Source organism: Pristiophorus japonicus, chromosome 19 (genome assembly GCF_044704955.1).
Source record: "Pristiophorus japonicus isolate sPriJap1 chromosome 19, sPriJap1.hap1, whole genome shotgun sequence".
In the NCBI taxonomy this organism is placed as follows: Eukaryota; Metazoa; Chordata; class Chondrichthyes; family Pristiophoridae; genus Pristiophorus; species Pristiophorus japonicus.
Window position 1 is genome coordinate 84681957 of NC_091995.1, and position 20341 is coordinate 84702297.

Sequence of the window (20341 nt, forward strand, 5' to 3'; positions counted from 1 at the left end):
TCTCAGAACAAACATGAGAGTTGCTGCCAGAAAACAACATCCCAATATTCTCTCTCTCCCAGTTTGGAATATAAATGGATAAATGTTTTCTCTTTTTTTTTTTTTCCCCCCCCCCCACACACCCCTGAAAACCACCATATTTTGTGCTATTTCCTGTGGCTCTCAGCTTGCTTTCTATTTTCCTCCTGTTATGCTGATCTGTCGGTTCTGGGTTTATTACATCTGAGCTTTATTTGTCCCTTCTCCAGGTCGAAGATGTGAACAAAAAATTTGAGCGTTTGAAGGTGCTTCAAGAGAATAGCTGGCAGGAACTGAACGTGTTGCCACCATTACCCAAAAAAGTGGCCACGGTAAGAGACAAGAAATTGTTAGGGAATCTGTCACTCACTCCAGTGCAGATAACACGGTGCTTAAGAACATAAGAAATGGGTGCATTAGTAGGCCATTTGGCCCCTCGAGCCTGCTCCGCCATTCAATAAGATCATGGCTGATCTGATCGTGGCCTCTGCTCCATTTCCCCGCCCGTTCCCCCATAAACTTTTATTCCCTTATTGCTCAAAAATCTGTCTATCTCTGCCTTAAATATATTCAATGACCCAGCCTCCAAAAGCTCTCTGGGTCAGAGAATTTCACATATTTACAACCCTCAGAAGAAATTCTTGCAGCCCCTTATTCTGAGACTATGTCCCCTAATTTTCGTTTCCCCATGAGTGGAAATATCCTCTCTGTAACCACCTTGTCGATAAGATCACCTCTCATTCTTCTGAACTCCAATGAGTATAGGCCCAACCTATCTTCATAAGTCAACCCCCTCATCTCCAGAATCAACTTGGTGAACCTTCTCTGAATAGCCTCCAATGCAAGTATATCCTTCCTTAAATACGGAGACCAAAACTACACGCAGTACTCCAGGTGTGGCCTCACCAATACCCTGTACAGTTGTAGCAGGACTTCTCTGCTTTGATACTCTCTCCCCCTTGCAATAAAGGCCAACATTCCATTTGCCTTCCTGATCACTTGCTGTACCTGCATACTAACTTTTGTGTTTCATGCACAAGGATCCCCAGGTCCCTCTGTACTGCAGCACTTTGCAATGTTTCTCCATTTAAATTATAATTTGCTTTTCTATTTTTCTTCCAAAGTGGATAACTTCACATTTTCCCACATTATACTCCATCTGCCAAATTTTTGTCCACTCAATTAGCCTGTCTATATCCCTTTGCAGATTTTTTGTATCCTCACAATTTGCTTTCCCACCCATCTTTGTATCACCAGTAAACTTGGCTACATTACACTCGGTCCCTTCATCCAAATCATTAATATAGATTGTAAATAGTTGAGGACCCAGCACCGATCCCTGCGGCACTCCACTAGTTACTGTTTGCCAACCGGAAAATGACCCATTTATCCCGATACTCTTTTTTCTGTTAGTTAGTCAATCCTCTATCCATGCTAATATATTACCACCAACCCCGTGAACTTTTATCTTGTGAAGTAACCTGGAATGTGGTATCTTATGTACCTTCTGGAAATCCACATTTACTGGTTTCCCCTTATCCACCCTGCTCGTTACATCCTCAAAGAACTTCAGTAAATTTGTCAAACATGATTTCCCTTTCATAAAACCATGCTGACTCTGCTTGATTGAATTATGCTTTTCCAAATGTCCTGCTACTGCTTCCTTAATAATGGACTCCAGCATTTTCCTAACGACAGATGTTAGGCTAACTGTTCTATAGTTTCCTGCTTTCTGTCTGCCTCCTTTTTTAAATAGGGGTGTTACATTTGCGGTTTTCCAATCCGCTGGGACCTCCCCAGAATTCAGGGAATTTTGGTAGATTGCAACCAATGCATCCACTATCTCTGCAGCCACTTCTTTTAAGACCCTAGGATGTAAGCCGTCAGGTCCAGGGGAGATTAACCTGCAGTTTATTAACAACCCCCTTCCCGAGATGTCTGCGCTCCTCTAATTCTGCCCTCTTCAGCATCTATGATAATCGCTCAACTGTTGGTGGCTGTGCCTTCTGTTGCCTAGGCCCCAAACTTCTCCGCCTTGCTACCCCGCTTTCTTCCTTTAAAACGTTCCTTAAAACCTACGTCTTTGACCAAGCTTTTGGTCACCTGCACTAATTTCTACTTGTGCGGCTCAGTGTCAAATTCTTATCGCATAATACTCCTGTGAAACGCCTGGGAAGTTTCACTTTGTTAAAGGAGCTATATAAATACAAGTTGTTGTGTATTTAAACTGGCAAAAGCAAGAATATTGATGGTCACTGGGTACTGATGAACTTTTTTCTTAAAGAATAAAGGGGTATTGACCAAAAAGTACAAATGGTAATTTTCTTGCTGTCCATTCTCTCTGCATAAGGCCAGTATCTTTATCATTGGACCAGGACCCATTAGTGACTGGTCTGATAAAGCAGTAAATTTATCTTTTTTTTTAAAGAAGCTACTTCTACAAGCTTTTTATACACTACCTCCAAACATCAGCAGTATGTTCAAAAAAAAAATGTTAAAGTTCCTACAAAAGCACTCTCTTTTAAGCATACCGAGTTACTGTAATGCGAAGGGTAAAGTAATCACTAAAGAGGTGTGTGCACGAGTCCTGAGACAGTTCAAAGGGAATAGCAGGCGTCAGCCAGCCAGACATTAGAAGGGAGCTAATTGTCATTGTTAAATGCTCGCTCCCAAGGTTTTTTTGTCCTGTAATGGAGGTGTAAACAATTTGTGTTGCAGTTGTCGTTTTAATCCCTATATTAAAAGTAGCTTTATTAAGGTAACACTGAATTTGGGTGGTAAGATTATAGAAGATGGTAAAACAAACTGCTAAATGTAATTTAAATGGTCTGTTGTGGATTTGGCCAGGTGTGCTTTGTCTGAATTTGATAACTTTGCTTTTCTTTTTAGAAAAAGGCTGCCATGCCGAAACCCACAGAAGGCCTTGTAATAAAAACCAGCAAAGCTCCAGCCCCGAGCCGCCTTGCTGCTTTGAAGGCAGCTATGAAAGCCAAACTGAAACAGGAAATGACAGACTCCAGCAATAAAGAAAGTCGGAACGATGACGTGATTGTGTTTGACGCAGGATTCTTCAGGGTGGAGAGTCCTGCAAAAAGCTTTGCCAAGATTTGTTCCACACACATCCATTCAGGTGGCTGTAAATGCCCTATTTTAAAAATAACTGCCAAAACAACCTTTGTATATCGACCATGTGTCACACATGTTTAGTGGAAAAACTGCCCCCGACCTGAGCCAAATTCCTGTTTTGAGCCTCACTTAAATGCTGCCAGCGCCCCACTCCAGCTCGCCAGTCGGGAAGGATGCTCCTCCTAGGCCCCAAAAAATCAAAACTGAACACTTCTTGGGCCTTTTCATATTTGAACAGCCACCTTTTTTTTTTAAAAAGGATCTTTGGTAGCTCGTGACCTGATGCAACTAGGCGGAGCATGCATGGCACAAGCTCTTCCCATTTGTACCTGAAACATGCATTTGGGGTTCTGCGCGCATCCTAGGAGTCTAATGCCTGTTTCAGGCAGGTATCCTGGACAGCAAAGCCAGTATAATGTCCAGGTCAAATGCGACAGATTATGAGCGATTTGGAGGCGTACCACCCATTTTATGGGTGTCAAATGTGCCATTGTACGCTAAATTTCTCCCCCAAAGAGTGTGAGTGCAGTGAGGTGTGAGCTTTTAAGCTGTCCTGTGGCACCACCCAACACTTTACTGTAATACAGTTAGCAGAGGTGACTTGGCAATTGCTGCAGGAGGGATGTAAATGAGTTATTTTCTTTGGGGGGTGGGGGGGGGGGGGGGGGAGTGGTATGCCTGTCTGTTTTCTCTTTACCTACCCCACTCCCAAATTGTACATTTTGACACTTGTTTTTTTGGTGCATATTAGCATTTTGGGATCTGCTGTAATTGAGTGTCAATCGGTTTGATTTTCTTTAAGTTAATAAAATGATTGCAACACCAGTCAAGGTGGAGATCGGTAGACTGTAGGGGAATCGAGGGATATGGGGATTGGGCGGGAAAGCGGGAGTTGAGATCGAAGATCAGCCATGATCATCTTGAATGGCGAAGCAGGCTCGAGGGGTCGTGCAGCCTACTCTTGCTCCTAATTCTTGTAGTCTTACATTATGTTCCTCTTGTATTTCCAAACCGTGGCAATTCCACAAATAAATGAAACCAATTAGTGCATTTACACCAGGCAGTTTATCTATATATCTATCTACATATATATATCTTGCTACATGTATGTATATATGTGTGTTATATTCTCCAGATGTGGGTATTGGCAAGGCTGGTATTTATTGCCCAACCCTAGTTGCCCTGAGAAGGTGGTAGGGGGCTACCTTCTTGAACCACTGCAGCAGCGAATAATGCAACTGAGTGGCTTGCTGGGTTAAGAATCAACCATGTTGGTGTGGGACTGGAGTTGCCAGACTGGGTAAGGACGGCAGATTTCCTTCCCTAAAGGACATTAGTGGGTTTTAACTGAATTCGAATTCTCAGACTGCCCACGGTAGGATTTGAATTCGGGTTCCCTGCATTTAGTCCAGGCCTCTGGATTACTCATTCAGTTACATGAACACTACGCAACCACATTCACTCACGCCAAGGAATAGCCACGTTATCTCTAAAACAAGCAGCTGCAGCCAATATTGAAGGAAATAAACCAGACAAATAAAAGATCAGCCAGGCATCCCTTTTTGGGAATAATTAAAAAGTGCTTGTAAACTATAGTAACAATTTATAACTTTGGGGATCAATACCAATTAAGCACATCACATCAATAGCTCATTGAAAATTTATCTGTGTCAAATTTGTGCACACCAAACAAAATGAGACAGTAACATCTGCTTCCAATCCTGCTCTCCACCCTATCTAGTTCTGACATGCTCTAAACCCACCTCTCAAATGATCTGATTGGTTGATACTGACAACCTCCAGTGTTTAGAGATGTTCATTAATAGCACTAGGAATTCCAAGTGCTGAGATTATCTGGAATTGTGTCCAATATAGACCAGATAAATCTCAACGCTGAAGACAAGATCTTGCATTTGTGGAATTTGCTCCATTTCGTTATCTCCAAGTAGCAAATTTGCAAAAACATTTAGCCTTGAATTCAAGTTGTTTGGTGCATAGAGGTTTGAAGTGACAGCAATTCACTGAGATGTTAATTGGGCTTGCTCTAACTAATGTTTGTGCAGAATCTCCCAAGACTTGTCCTACAATCGATCAGGCATCAAGACAGCAACTGAAAGAACAATGCCCTGCTACTGAATCAAGTGTGCACAACTCCACTGCCCCTACTTCTCCCGTGCCCTGTATGGCAGACGGTCCAACCCAACAGACTTCTGGAAATCCTAACAACTTGCCAGAGACTGAATCGCCCGCAATGATGATAAACGTCATTAGTTCCATGGCTGGAGAGAGGTGAGTCTTCTGCGTGCCTACTTCATTTTATTAAAAACTGACGATTTAAGAAAAGAAAAAAAAAATTCTATTTTCAATCATTTTGGAATTGTGTTGGTCTCCCGTTCAAAACAGTACTAGGCCTTAGCATCGACTCACCTGGCCACATAGCTTCTCATGTCCAATTGAAAGCTATTTTTATCACTGCAGGTTGTAATGTGTTTTTTGTAATTTCCTAACCTGGCATTTCCAAAATTTTAAATCCTTGCAGTAAGGAGGCCACTTTATGTGGTAATTTTAATGTTTACTGCTCTGCAACACATTCTTCATTTTAAAATGCGACCACTTCCTGGTTGCTGACAGTAGTACACAGTCAAGACTAACTTTGCTGGGTTAGGAACAGGAGGAGGCCGTTCAGCCTCGAGTCTGTCCTACCATTCAGTGAGATCATGGCTAATCTGCGACCCAACTCCATATACCTTGGGTTAATATAAATCTAACTATCTCCAGATTGAATACTAACAATTAATCTAACATCAGTTGCCATTTTTGGAAGTGTTCCAAACTTCTACAAACCTCTGAAGTGTTTCCTAATTTCACTCTTGAAAGGTCTGACTCTAATTTTTAAACTATGCCCCCTAGTCCAAGACTCCCCAACCAGTGAAAATAGTTTCTCTCTCTCTCTCTCTCTCTCTCTCTCTCTCTCTTTCTCTCTCCCCTACCTGTTCTCCTTAATGTCTTGAAAACTTTGATCAAATCACCATTTAACAATCTCAATTCCAGGGAATTCAACCCTGGTTTGTGTAATCTCTCGTAATTTAACACTTGGAGTCCGGGTATCGTTCTGGTAAACCTATGCTGCACTCCTAGGCCAATGTATCATATCCTTCCTAAGGTGGGGTGCCAAGAACTGCTCACAGTGCTCCAGGTGAGGTCTAACCAGGGCTTTGTACAGCTAAATGGCCCAGATTCTCCTCCTGCCCCGTCTGAAGCATCAACTTTTATGCAATTGAATGGAGGCATCCAGGGACGTGCGTGGGCTGGTTGTGTTATCTGAGCAACTCTGGATAACAATGGGGTGCCATTTAATTATTTTTAACCGGCTAGGAGATGATTTTTTTTTTTAAATTTCAAGTGCATGTGCAGATGAAGGTTACTTTGTACTGAAAAGCATTCTTGAGGCGTTCCTCCTCTCAACTAATTGATGGTCTGAGTGGCCTTTGCCTCGAATATCGCTGAACCCATCTACTGCAGAGCGCGCAGAGCTGGGGCCAATGCTGTTCTTTTGTTGTGGGAAGAAAGCAGTGAACCAGCTGTTGCATTCTTACCCTTGTGTGCAATCAATTAAAATGAATGGACATCTTGCAAGGTATTCTTTCCTTGTTCCAAGCAATACAGTGTAGGAATATAGCTGCACAACATCGTTATTCTCTCTGGAACCAGTAACACAGGAATACTTTGACCTAGTTAAACTTGGTTCATCGAACTCCGAGTAACCTATAGTTACAAGAGAGCTGCTCTCCACTAGGTGAAAGTTGTACTTTTTTGTAGCTTCTAATATCTGCTGTGCATGAGGTATTGGCTATAGTTATCACATTTATTCCAGGTCTGGTTAATTATGGATCTCTCTAAATATTTAACATTTGATTTTTGGCTGAGATCCTTGTGTACTCCACAGCACAGCATTCAATAAAACAAGAAGTGGCAGGATGCCGATTCATGTCTTGAGTTCTTCTCTCTTTTTGGCTGTCAAGAGCACTGAGCAGTTCAGAGAACATTGACCATTAGAAGGAAGTGAAATCTGTCTGGAATAAACCCACTGTTGCTTGGCTTGCTGTTCAATGGTTGTATGCATGACCCCTCCTCCCCTTACAAGATTACTAATGAGCATTTCTTCTTCTTAGGACGGCACAGGAGGCTGCCTGTTCTGAAAAGAGCACAGAAGAGGTAAGATGAAATAATTGAGCCTTTTTATTAACTAGCTTTTCTTTTTGGTCTTCCATCTTAAAAATCCAGTGCCAAAGATTATCACGTGTAGTAGTTTTCAGTAGATGTTCTAAGCATCCACGCTGTACCACTTCTTGGCAAGATGACTGGGAGCTGGTTGCGTACTCTTGGCTAGGGCAACCTTAAAGAGGAGGGAAATGGACCATAAACGACTATTCTTTTGCTGAGTGGGAAATGCCATACCAGAACATTGACTGATTTACCACCAGTGGCTGTTGAGGTCAAAACACTTAAACTGGATTGATCAGTGTTTGAAAAGGCAGAATATAGAGAGAGAGAGAGAGAGAGCGGTGAATTGGATTAGAATAGGCAGCTTTAGAGCACAGACACTGGACGATTGGTCCTATGTCCCCCTCGTTTCTTGCTGAGCGAAGGGTGATGGAGCAGATGCAGGCAATATTTAAATGCCGAGTGGTATCCTTATTCCTTTCTTGTGTTCTGGCCTTGAATGAGATGGCCCTGTAGCTGCGATGAAACTGTGTCCCCAATAACTCAAGTTGAGAAATTGAGCCATGTAGATCAAAAGGTCTGTGATTTGAGGACCAATCTGTGGCGCAGTAGCTTAATGTTCGCCATGGCTAAAGCACCCCAGGTTAGCAAGGGGCAAATCCATCCAGGGTTCCTATTCTGTTGGCAAACCAGCAGCTCCTGCTCTTGTGTATGTCTGGTAAGGACAGAATCTGGCTCAGATATGATGCCCTCACAGTCCAATGGTTGGCAGCACCCAGTGAATAAGGGGCATTTGGGCAAGTTGCTGGATAGAAACCTCAGGAGAGGATGGGGTGAAAAACTGGTCAAAGAAAAAAACACTTGCCAGTAGCCAAATGCTTTTCATTTTTCTGCCTTGACTTGGAGAAGATATTTCCCCCTGTTGAGAAAGAGAGTTGGGCTGGAAACTACTTCATCCTGCCCTAGTTGACAAGGTCCGTTCCTACTCGTATTGACTTGGTTATGAGGCTGTCTGTACTATTTGGGAGAGGATGACGAGGGAGATTTTGGGGTTTTTCTAAGGCCTAGATATCTTTTGTGTTCCCTAGCTAAGTACTTCACCGGACTTTACAAAGTATCTCCAGCCCAGGAGCCATGTCCGTGACTCACCAAAGTTTCATGATGATGAGAGTGATGCCAAGAGAGATTCTACTCATGATGATGGGATGTCAGGGCTGCCGGCATCTCCCTTGGCTTGTGAAGATGTGGAAATGAAGAGTCCAGCGAGTGAGCGAACATCACCAACTGGTGCCCACCCAATTCCACAAGAGGAAATGCTTCGCCTGGCCAATAGTTCAAGTACGTTGAACTGTTGCGTGCACCTCGACCTATTAATTGGTGCACGTCAAAGGGAGAAAATAATTGATGCAAGAAATATATTTCCAATTCATTGGAAGATTAGAAAGATATTGGTAAAAGTACCAATTGTAGATACCCCGTACCTACATAATGAAGTCCTGTATCTAGTGCATGTCCCATTATACTGTGGGTGCTCTAAATGACTTTTTAATGAAAGTGAAAATTTTCTGAAATTTGCAACTGTCCTCTGACCTGTAGTTAACTACCTAGAGTTGCCTATTTAGTGTCAGCTATGGCTCAGTGGGTAGCACACTCACCTCTTGAGTCAGAAGGTTGTGGTTTCAAGTCCCACTCCTGACACTTAGCACAGAAAATCCAGGCTGACACTCCAGTGCAGTGCTGAGGGAGTGCTGTACTGTCGGAGGTGTCATCTTTCGGATGCGACGTTAAACCAAGGCCCCGCCCCGTCTGCTCTCTCATGGATGTAAAAAAAAAAACATGGCACTATTCTGAAGAAGAGCAGGAGAGTTATCCCCGGTGTCCTGGCCAATATTTATCCCTCAATCAACATAATAAAACAGATTATCTGGTCGTCATCACATTGCTGATTGTGGGAGATTGCACAAATTGGCTGCCACGTTACATTACAACAGTGACTACACTCCAAAAGCACTTCATTGGCTGTAAAATGCTTTGAGATGTCGGGTGGTAATGAAAGGCGCTTTATAAACCCAAGTCTGTCTTCAGAGCAGAAACCTTGTATACGCACAGGTTAGCAAATGCCGATTGCAACTGTGCTTTGGACCCCAGGCAGAATACATGAATAGTGCCACCATCAGCATATGGAGAGAATACCACTTTGTTCAACTAATGTCAAGTTCTGACACATACCTATATTGAAGGCACTGGACTAGTCGGTGAAACCTGTGAACAAATGATCCTTGCAACTCTGGGATTTGCATTCCAATCCAGCCTGGTACCTGACTGAATTGCACGTTTTCTCGGGTCCTACGTAAGCTGATTGGACTGTATCTGCCGAAGTTTATCATGTATAATACATTTCTGAAAGAGCAGGTGACAAGTGGGATAGAGGGGAGGGGAGGGGGGGCGTCGGTTGTAATTCCATTCCCTGGCACTGATGATGCCCGCTTGAATATTCTGGTATGGTACACCACAAGCAAGCCACGGGTTATGACTGCAAAGTCCACCATGGCAAATTGCTGAATTCAATAAGTTGGGTAAAGTGAGCGAGCACCAGAAAGATGATTGAAAGCTGCAGCATTGTCATACATTTTTAAAAGAATATTGATGAGATTCCAAATATAATTGCCATTGAGTTTGTTCTTTCAAAACTAGGTGTCTAACAGCATGAATGCATTTTAATAAGCCGATCTTAACAATTCTGCTTGGCAGTGGATGTCATGCTTTCTTCCCTCCTTACCCCTCATTTCACACCCTCCCCCCCCCCCCCCCCCCCCCCCCCCCCCAACTTTCTATCCTGCTCTGAAGGGACTGGTTTACTTTATGCTTACCATTTCATGAGTGCTGTCTGGCACGGTGACCATTCCTCATCTATGGCTAGAGATTGGGTCTATTCACCTGGGAAATGGGGGTGCAGTGCAAATACTAAGACCAATTGGAAATTAGAATTACATCACACATGCAGCACTGAAACAGGCCATTCGACCCAACTAGTCTGCTGGTGTTTATAGTCCACGCAAGTCTCCTCCCACTTCATCGACCTCGTTCGGCCATTTGATATATCTTTCTATTCCAACTTATAACTTTAAAGACCTCTAGCAGGTCTTCTCTTTCTAAAGGAAAAAAAAGGGCCAACCTGTTCAATCCTGTCTTCAATCTACATCCACGGTTGCACTTTCTCTAGAAACCTGAGCTTGCTTTTCCCCAAAGGCCAGTGATGGTAACCATATGGCTCCACTGGCTCAGATTGGCTGTGGAACTGAACCCAACCAGTCAGTGCCTTCAGGGGAGGGAGATGGAGGGGAAAGAGGGTGTAGAACTGAAGCCAGCCAGGCTCAGCACCTTCAGGGGAGAGCGAGGGGAACCAGTGAGTGTAATTGAACCCAGCCAGAGTTAGCATCTTAAGGGGAGGGGGACCAGTGTGTGTAGAACTGAACCCAGCCAGAGTCAGCACCTTTCAGGAGAGAGGGGAACCAGAGTCTATATCTAGACCCTTTAATGCCTTAGTTCCACACTAGACGGTACACTACACTTACCACCTGAACTCAGTCATCCAGATGTTATTTAAGAAAAGGAGCAGTGTGTAGCCTAACAGATCTTGGCAGGCCAGGTATATCTTCAGGGAAGGAACTATATGACCCAGATACAACAGCTGTGCCATTTGAATTGAAGATTCTGTCCAGTTGCACCATTTGCCCCTTGATCATTTGGCTCTGCTTCCAGACCAGATCTGGCTGCCTTCAGCTCATTTTCAGCAAACAGCAGCAGTTTGAAATGCCAGTCGCTCTATAGCACAAGACCAGCCATGTCCTTGTAAAGAGCTGCACAGCGAAACAAAAGTCAAGTTGCGAAATGTAATTGAAACTATCTTTTGAGACCTCTTTGATTCATGGTGTGCTTGTGTAGTGCTTGTTTTGTTTTAAATACATGCACTAGTTTTTCAAATGTTTGTAATGTCAGTAATTGGGGTTGGGTGCTAGGACCTAACGCAATGCTAAACCTTTTCAATGCGCATACACAAATTTGGAACATTTTTTTCTGCACCAGCTGAGGTCTGGACTCTGTAAGCATCCGAGAAGCTCATTAACCTAGGGTGCTTCAGTGAACTTGTCAGTTCAATTGTGTCTGCTTTAATTCAGCTCCTCTGCACTGTCCAGTTCAGTGACAGCTCCAAGCCAGTCCTGTTTATTTCCATAGCATGCTTTGTTCAACCAACTATTTGGGGGGAGGTGGGAATCAACCAAGATGGATGGCCAAAGGGATGTCGATGCTTGACTTTATTTTTAAAAAGATGGCGAGGCTACTAAAAGAAAAAGACTTGCATTTAAATAGCACCTCTCACTGGATGTCCCAAAGCGCAACACAGCCAATTTTGAAGTTTGTAATGTAGGAAACACTGCAGCCAATTTGCCCATAGCATTTTGATTGAGGGATAAATATTGGCCAGGACACTGGGAATAATTCCTCTCCTCCTCTTTGAAATGGTGCCACAGAATTTTTTACGTCGACCCGAGAGCAGGCGGGACTTCGGTTTAACGTCTCAGCACTGCATTGGAGTGGCGGCTCGGATTTTGTGTTCAAGTCTCTGGAATGGGACGCACAACCTTCTGACTCGGCGGCGAGGGTGACATTAATTTTACTATACAGTGGCTGTATTTCACACTGAATAGAGTTTCTGCTGTCTGATGTGCAATTCCATCATCATCTCCAGGTGGCGCTCAGTGTGACCAGTTAAGTAATGAGAGCAGACAAGCAGAAACCTGCCTTTCTGTAAAGTAATGGCAAAATAAATGCTATTCATCCAGTAATATCTGGATCAATACTATTTTTGCCATCAGTCACATTGTATCTGTGCCCACTAGGAGTTATGACTTTCACTATTGTAATGTATTTGCTTCATGGATTCTTTGCTTAAGAATTCATAGCAGCACCTTGCTATTAAGAACTAGTTGGTTTATTAGCAAAGGTTTAACAATCACACTGCACATTACCAGTCCATCCACCAGGCTCACAACCACATCATCATCATAGGCAGACCCTTGTATCAAGGATGACTTGCTTCCACGCCAAAAAGTGATGAATTCACAGGTGTTTCAATGAGTGACCTGATATTCTGGATCCCGAACTGCAAGTTGAAGGGTGGAAGTTGCACACCAGCCACCACACCGCCTCATCATGGATCCCCTGAAACCAATTGGCTGGGGTTTTATGGAATCTTGTGGACACCATGTGACTGGCTAAGCCACTCACAATGCAACAGCTCTCCAACTATTTTGGTAGAACAATAATCAAGTGCCCCTTGACTAAAGGGGGAACAGTTCCACAACCCTGTGAACAGACTCAGTGCATACCTTACACACACGTTTTATCTTTCTGTTTGTATTACTGCTGCTTCTTGATTGCATTGTCCTTTTTCTAGGTCTGATGACCACCGGTTCCATTTCAGCCGCACTAAAGACTCCCTCCTCTAATTCCGTTGGTGATACATTGGGCATGGGAGCTACTCCCAATAGTGTGGTAAGGAAATGATCACTGCAGTAACAAAACTGATTTCCCGCCCCCCCATATGTGTTCTTCTCATCACTGCCCAGACATTCAGCAGATGACTCATTTTCAGCTCTCTGTAAATGCTGCTCTTAAATCAGTTAGCAAGTACAGGTCAGTGGCCTAGGCTGTGTTACTGCTTTCCTTTCCTTAAAGCTATGACTTGCAGTGAAGTATGGTTTCATAGGTGGCCGCACATACATCATTTTCTCTTTTTAAGGTCCTTAACTGTGTTGTTGCCACCCAATCTATGCCTACCTTTCGCATTAATTCCATGTTTGAACTCCTTCGGTCCAGCTTCGAGTCCACCGTGGTCAAAATCGCTAACCGCTTCCTTTGTGACTGCAGCCATAGTTTGCTGTCTTGTGCTCGCCTCAACATCTCTGCAGCGTTCACGTAGTCACGTACTCCATTTTCTCTCCGCTGTGGCCCACTTCCATTATGAGGGCGGGTTGCATAGACTAGGCTAATCTCCTTGAGAATAGACGGTTAAAGGGATGATCTCATTGAGGTGTATGATGATTAAAGGAGTTGATCGGGTAGATAGAGACTCCATTTCTTGTGTGTGAGAAGTCCAGAACAAGGGGGCATAACCTTCAAATTAAGGCCAGGCCATTCAGGGGTGATGTCAGGTAGCACTTCTTCAGACAAAGGCTAGTAGAAATATGGGGGGGGAAACTCCCAAAAAGCTGGCGAGGCTGGGGGGTCAATTGAAGATGTAAAAACTGAGATTGAGAGATTTATGTCAGGCAAGGGTATTAAGAGTTATGGAATCAAGGTGGATAAATGGAGTTGGGATACAGATCAGTCACGATCTAGTTGAATGACAGGCCACTCGAGGGGCTCAGTGACCTATTCTGTTTCTTCCTCTCTTCCTCTCTCTTCCCCCGCCCCCCCCCCCCCCCCAAACCTGCTTCTTTGACTACAACGACAACTTGTATTTATATAACTCATTTAATGTAGTAAAATGTCCCAAGGCGCTTCACAGGAGTACTTAGATTAAAAATTTTACACCAAGCCGCACAAGTCGAAATTAGCGCTAGTGACCAAAAGCTTGGTCAGAGGTATGTTTTAAGGAGCGCTTTGAAGGAGGAAAGAGAGGTTTAGGCAGGGAGTTCGAGCTTGGGGCCTAGGCAACAGAAGGCACGGCCACTAATGGTTGAGCGATTGTAATCGGGATGCTCAAGAGGGCAGATTTAGAGAAGCGCAGACATCTCTGGGGTTTGTGAGGCTGGAGGAGATAGAGATCGGAAGGGGCGAGGCCGTGGAGGGATTTGAAAATAAGGGTGCGAATATTGAAATCGAGGTGTTGCTTAACCAGAAGCCAATGTAGGTCAGCGATAGGTGAGTGGGACTTGGTGTGAGTTAGGACACGGGCAGCCGAGTTTTGTATCCCCTCTAGTTTATGTAAGGTAGAATGTGGGAGGCCAGCCAGGAGTGTATTGGAATAGTCAAGTCTAGAGGTAATAAAGGCATGGATGAGGGCTTCAGCAGCGGATGAGCTGAGGCAAGGGCAGAGACAGGCAATGTTAGAGGTGGAAATAAGCGGAGTTAGTTATTCTGCAGGTATGTGGTCGAAAGCTCATTTCAGAGTCAAATATGACACCAAGGTTGCGAAGCCTGGTTCAGCATCAGACAGAAGTTGCGGAGAGGGATGAAGTCAGTGGCTAGGGAACGGAGTTTGTGTCGGGGACCAAAGACAATGGCTTTGGTTTTCCTAATATTCAATTGGAGAAAATTTCTGTTCATCCAGAACTGGATGTCAGACAAGCAGTCTGGCAATTTAGAGATCGTGGAGGTGGTGGAGGCTGTGTTTTTGGATGGTGTTGACAACGGACAACATGTAGATGAGAAATAGAAGGGGGCCCAAGGATAGATCCTTGGGGGACACCAGAGGTAACGATGCGGTGGCAGGAAGAGAAGCCGTTGCAGGTGATTCTCTGGCTACGATTTGATAAGAATGGAACCAGGCGAGTGCAGACCTACCTTCAATCACCACCTGAGCTCCTCCCACCACTGGTTGCCATCTATGTTTTCCTGTGTGGAATGTCTGGATGCTATATTTATCGTCATAAACTAGCAAGATATAGTTAAGTAATTTGTCCATATTCCCATTTTAAACCTGAGCCTGGGAAGTGTTGGTGTAAAGGTTCTCACTGACATGGGATTCTCTCGGGTGGTTTGATAATCAGAGGTGTAAACTACAGCTTTGTGGTGCCTTCCTTTTCCCCTCCCTAGCCTGGAGGTACCCAGGCCGGTTTTGAACAACTGCCTTCCTACCTGAAATTTCTCAACTGTTTGTTGATGCCTGGAATATGACTAGTATGGTTGGCTCATTGCCACCGCACTGGGAGAAAGATTGGTGTACGTACACCTCTAAAAGGCAAGCCTCTTGGTCCCTGTATTCAGTCTTCTGACTTTTTGGGGGGATCTTACCTAAGAAAGAATATACTTGCCTTAGAGGAAGTGCAACGAAGGTTTGCTGGACTGATTCCTAGGATGAGGGGATTGTCTGAGATGAGGCCTATATTCCCTAGAATTTCGAAGAATGAGTGGCGATCTTGAAAAATACACTTCTTATGGCTTGACAGGATAGATGCTGGTAGGATATTTCTCCTGTCTGGGAGGTCTAGATCTAGAGGGGGGTGTCCACAGTCTCCAAATAAGGTGATGGCTATTTAGGACTGAGATGGAGACATTTCTTCACTCAAAGGGTTGTGAATCTTTGGAATTCTCTACCCCAGAGAGCTGTAGATGCTCAGTCATTGAGTTTATTCAAGACCGAGGTTGTTAGATGTTTGGATATTAAGGGATATGAGGATAGTACGGGAAAGTGGAGTTGAGATCGACTATCAGCCATGATCTAATTGAATGGCGGAGCAGGCTCGAGGGGCCCAATGACCACCTCCTGCTCCTATTATGTTGCATTCCATGCTTTGTTCCTACGGGTTGATTTCCACTGCAAACACCAATAGCTTTTTAAAACTTTCAGGTCTTGAATTTCCTTCAGTCATTCAATTTTGGCCATTTTTAAACTTTGTTTAGGTACTGTAAATAAATGTATAAAATATACTGACTCTTGTTTGTGTTTTTTAGCAACCTACAGGAAATTGGATGAGCCCCTTCGAAACCGTGATGAAGAGAGAAGCCCAACCAGTGCTTCCCCATCAAGTAACCCTGCAGGATTTGATATCATTCAGTCCCAGTGGAACACCTCAGTAATGAAGATTAGAGACCCAGAGACCCTAGCTACTGAAACTATGTCCTGTCTTTCACTCTCTAGACCATGAAGGATTTGTACCAAGACACTTCCTAGTCGATGACAATATTCTGGATTCTAGCTGAATGGACACACTGGTGTGCTGCCCTACCATCTGTCTGCAGTGGAGGAGAGCACTGGATGCCAAAGATCCAAGCCATATTTGCTACCTAATAAAGTACGCCTTTGACTATGATACGTCAAATTATTTCCCTTGGGGGGGGGGGGGGGCTATAACCCAACTCTCTGGAGCAATGGACTATTGCTTGCAGTAGAAGTTCATGGAGTGTTTGCTGCAGTTGGGTGCCGATATATCAACACTCTGCAGGGCAGCATTTATTTACTGACTTGTTTTTGATATAAGCATGTTCCTTTGTGATACTGTGTGGATTAATGAATTCCTATAGACTAGATGTGAAGACTATAAAAAGATGCAGTGCATTGGGAAACCAATATTGTGCCTGACTGGTAGTGATGTAGCCGGGTTTGATTCCTGTCCATCCCTACATGACATGCCCTCGAAATTGCCAGCTCCAAATGATATTGCGGAATGGAGGCTTGTTACTTACTCGCGCCAAGGAAGAGTGTTAGCTCCTGAGCTGCTCTCGTGTGCTGCCTTGCCCTGGTTAGAAGGCCACCCATGTTCTCAGTGGCTCCAGAGAAGCCGGGCAGATCTGAATTGATACCTCCATGAAAATTGATAGAGCTTTCCCAGCATCTTCGGAGCTGGAATTGGTGAATTCAATAATCTGGAACCTTTGGCCCATTTTTGTTTTTAGGATAGTACCTGGAACATTGCACATCCCTCAAATACTTGACAACTAATATTTGAATGGAGCTTTCTGGAAAACTCTCTTTCGGGTAGAGTCAGGTGACTAGGTGGATTTTGGACAGGGTTAGCTGTGCAGCAGACTGCCTAAAGCATTTTAAATGCAGTGTTTGGGTTCTCTCGCTTAAAGTATCTCCTCCTCCACTGCTCCTCTTTACAAGATCCTTTCAGTTATGAACGCCTCTTTTGGCCTCTTCTATGTTGTAATTGATGAAGCGTAATTTTTTGTAAATCTCATTAGCAACTTGGGTTGAAATGTGACCCCCGTGTGCTATTGTAATAAGTTTATTGCCATTAAAATTCAAGGGTGTTTTATCAAATTATGGAATTGTGCAGCAAGTGCCAAATATTGGTTTGTATGAAATTTGCCTGGTTAATGTTAATTGTTGTAGCCATATAAGCTGTCACTCCTACCCAGGGGTGAAATCCTGTGCTGCAACATGAGGTCCATTCAATAGCTTGACCACAAATAAAACTCTGGTTCCATTTTGTCTGGTGCTTCGACCTGCCAAACACAGGCTTGTGAGATTGACTGCTACACCATGTGCCTATACCGGCAGATTTTATTGTGTTGGAAATTTTCTGGTTTGCGATTTCCATATTCCCTGTCCGATCCCAATGACTTCATGATTTGAAGTAGAGCGATTGGATTCATGGCACCTTTTTCCTGTTTAAAAACCAAAGTGACTTGCTCAATAACTTTGATCTCCACTGTCTTAACTTCCTAATCCCAGCAGTGGCAGGTGCAGACAATGCAGTATTTGTTGCCCAACTTTTATGTGCAAATGTTAATTTTAAAACAGGATGAAAATGATGATGAAATTTGTAACTGAGTGCGGAATGTCTTGCCTATATATTTTTTTTTGTATGTATATTTACCTAAAATAAAACTGGTTTCACTTCGAAATTGTTTTAACTGAACAACTTCAGAGCTGGTGGTTTTTTTCACCTGGGTTCATACGAAATCGCGAAGGAGGCGTCACAAAGACTTGCTGCCGTTCTTTGAGCTCTTAATTTTCAAACCTCACTATTTAACAGCATCTGATATGGTCTGTAATGGAGCCTGTTAGAAAAGGCTCAAGTCACTGATGCTGTGGTAAAATCCTAGATGTACTTTTCTCCGTTGCTACAGTTTGGACTTTCTATGCTTTGTGATTTTTATTAAGTTCCATCTGGGAAGCAGAAGAGTTGCTCTGCCCTTTGAAGCATTTTATCCATCCAACCCTGCCCCAGGCCAGATATTTGTCCAGCTTTCTTCGGCTGGCTTTGACTGGGAGTTTGTTCAACCTGCATGGCAGGGAGTGTTGCAGCGGTGGTGTAGTCTGGCTTTCCAGTCTCCACCGTTGCTTAAGGTGTGTGATCTTTTCAGCCATCGCCCTGTTATTCATGCAGCAATATGTGAAGTTCAATTGCAACATCACTTTGGGAGCTCTGCATGTATACATAAATTTTACAATGCAGTGGTTATGTTAAGCAAACGAGGCAATAATTATACATCCGCAATATCCCACAGCAGCGCTGATTAATTTGGAGATACAGGGTATTTGTCATACAGGGTCTCGGTTTTTAAATGGAAGTAGAAATGCATCACTGAGCTGGAATGTTGGCCTTGATTATGTACTTGGTTTGGGCCTTGAGCCTCTCGTCTGCTAATCCCAAGGCAAAAGGAGACAATTGTACTAAGCTGTGGGCTTTGGTGCTGTGTGAGCCTCTTGAGCTCCTGGGGAGATATCAAATGTCATTTTGAAGATGGGATGCAAAATTGGGAAATTATGAAGCGAATTAAAGATCAAAAATAAATGTGGTGAGAACTGTTTTTTTTTTAAATGTTTCGTGGAAAGTTTAAGAATGATCAGGCATATCGATGCTATATCTTCAGAATTTAGCTAAAGTTCGCTAGATGGTAACCAAATATGGTAATTGGGCCATTTGGCTAATGGTGTAATCTGTGATCAAGAACGACAGATGTTGGCCTTGCACTAGCCAGTCTGATTTTTTTTTTTTCACCTGTTTAATGGGTGGAAAAATTACGGGTTGGCAACTGCAGAAGGAGAAAATCTTGGCTATCCTTTCTGATAAACCTTCCAGCAAACCATGTAGAAAATTGCTACTTGATTGATTTTGTTGCTCCACATATAATGTGTTGGTGGCCATTCCAAGAGAAAGGAGAGTTGTAGACCTCTGTCTATATTTTGAAGGCTTCTGGCCTTTTCACCTCGCACATAGTGTCTCCAAGGTGATTGGACAGGTTAGATGCAGGAAGAATGTTCCCGATGTTGGGGAAGTCCAGAACCAGGGGTCACAGTCTAAGGATAAGGGGTAAGCCATTTAGGACCGAGATGAAGAGAAATTGTGAACCTGTGGAATTCTCTACCACAGAAAGTTGTTGAGGCCAGTTCGTTAGATATATTCAAAAGGGAGTTGGATATGGTCCTTACGGCTAAAGGGATCAAGGGGTATGGAGAGAAAGCAGGAATGGGGTCCTGAAGTTGCATGATCAGCCATGATCATATTGAATGGTGATGCAGGCTCGAAGGGCCGAATGGCCTACTCCACCTATTTTCTATGGGGCCAATTTTCCCCAACCCCTTTTTTCGGCGCACTTGCCTTAAATGCGCCGATTTTGCGCGCTGGAAACGGTGCCGAAAGAAAGGAACCCCATCCTGCCCACTCTGCCGACTCTCCGGTGTCCCAGCGTGGCATAGATAGTGAAGTGGGGGGCGGGGCAATAGGCCAGCGCAGAAAGCACTGCCAGCAGCTTACGCGCATGCGCAGTGAAGTCTGCGCGCATGCTCCTCGCCCTCCCAGCATATCCTGCGGGTTGTGAGCAGGACCCCATGCTCGCAGCCCCTATCCCCGGTCGAAGGGACGCCCCGATCTTCGCCACAACCTATCCCCGGCCGAGTGGCCTCCCGCACCGGCCGGCCCGCTGACTTCCCGGGCCGAGGTAGGACTTAAGTTTTATTTTTAATTTATTGATGGTTGTGCTTGAGAGTTGATTTTGGGGGTGGGGTGGGGCGGGGGGAGGGGAGAGAGAATGTGTTTTGATGTGGCGGGTGGGGGGGACTTTTTTTTTTAAACTTGATTCTGGCATAAAGGTAGGACTTCTATTTTTTTATTATTGATTGCTTATTACTTTTTGTGGTTTGTTTAGTGCTTTGTAAGTCTTGGTGTAGGTCCTCTCAGCTTCCTTGTATTTTTTATTTATTAACTAATTGCTTATTTTTGTGCTTTGTTTAGTGCTTTGTAAGTCATTGCGCTTTAAATGTACTAACCTGCGCCGAATTCTTAACTGCCCGCAA

At 43.9% G+C, this 20341-nt stretch overlaps 1 protein-coding gene across 1 annotated transcript in view; it reads left to right on the top strand.

Moving 5' to 3' along the window:
* dlgap5 (discs, large (Drosophila) homolog-associated protein 5) overlaps positions 1-17963 on the top strand; it is a 55884-nt gene extending 37921 nt beyond the window's left edge. The window contains exons 12-18 of the mRNA XM_070861709.1: positions 249-350; positions 2908-3148; positions 5208-5433; positions 7317-7359; positions 8457-8706; positions 12827-12924; positions 16048-17963. Coding sequence (XP_070717810.1) covers positions 249-350; positions 2908-3148; positions 5208-5433; positions 7317-7359; positions 8457-8706; positions 12827-12924; positions 16048-16173 — 1086 coding nt within the window. The 3' untranslated portion in view covers positions 16174-17963. The remainder of the gene's footprint in view (positions 1-248; positions 351-2907; positions 3149-5207; positions 5434-7316; positions 7360-8456; positions 8707-12826; positions 12925-16047) is intronic.
* Positions 17964-20341: the final 2378 nt, after the last annotated feature.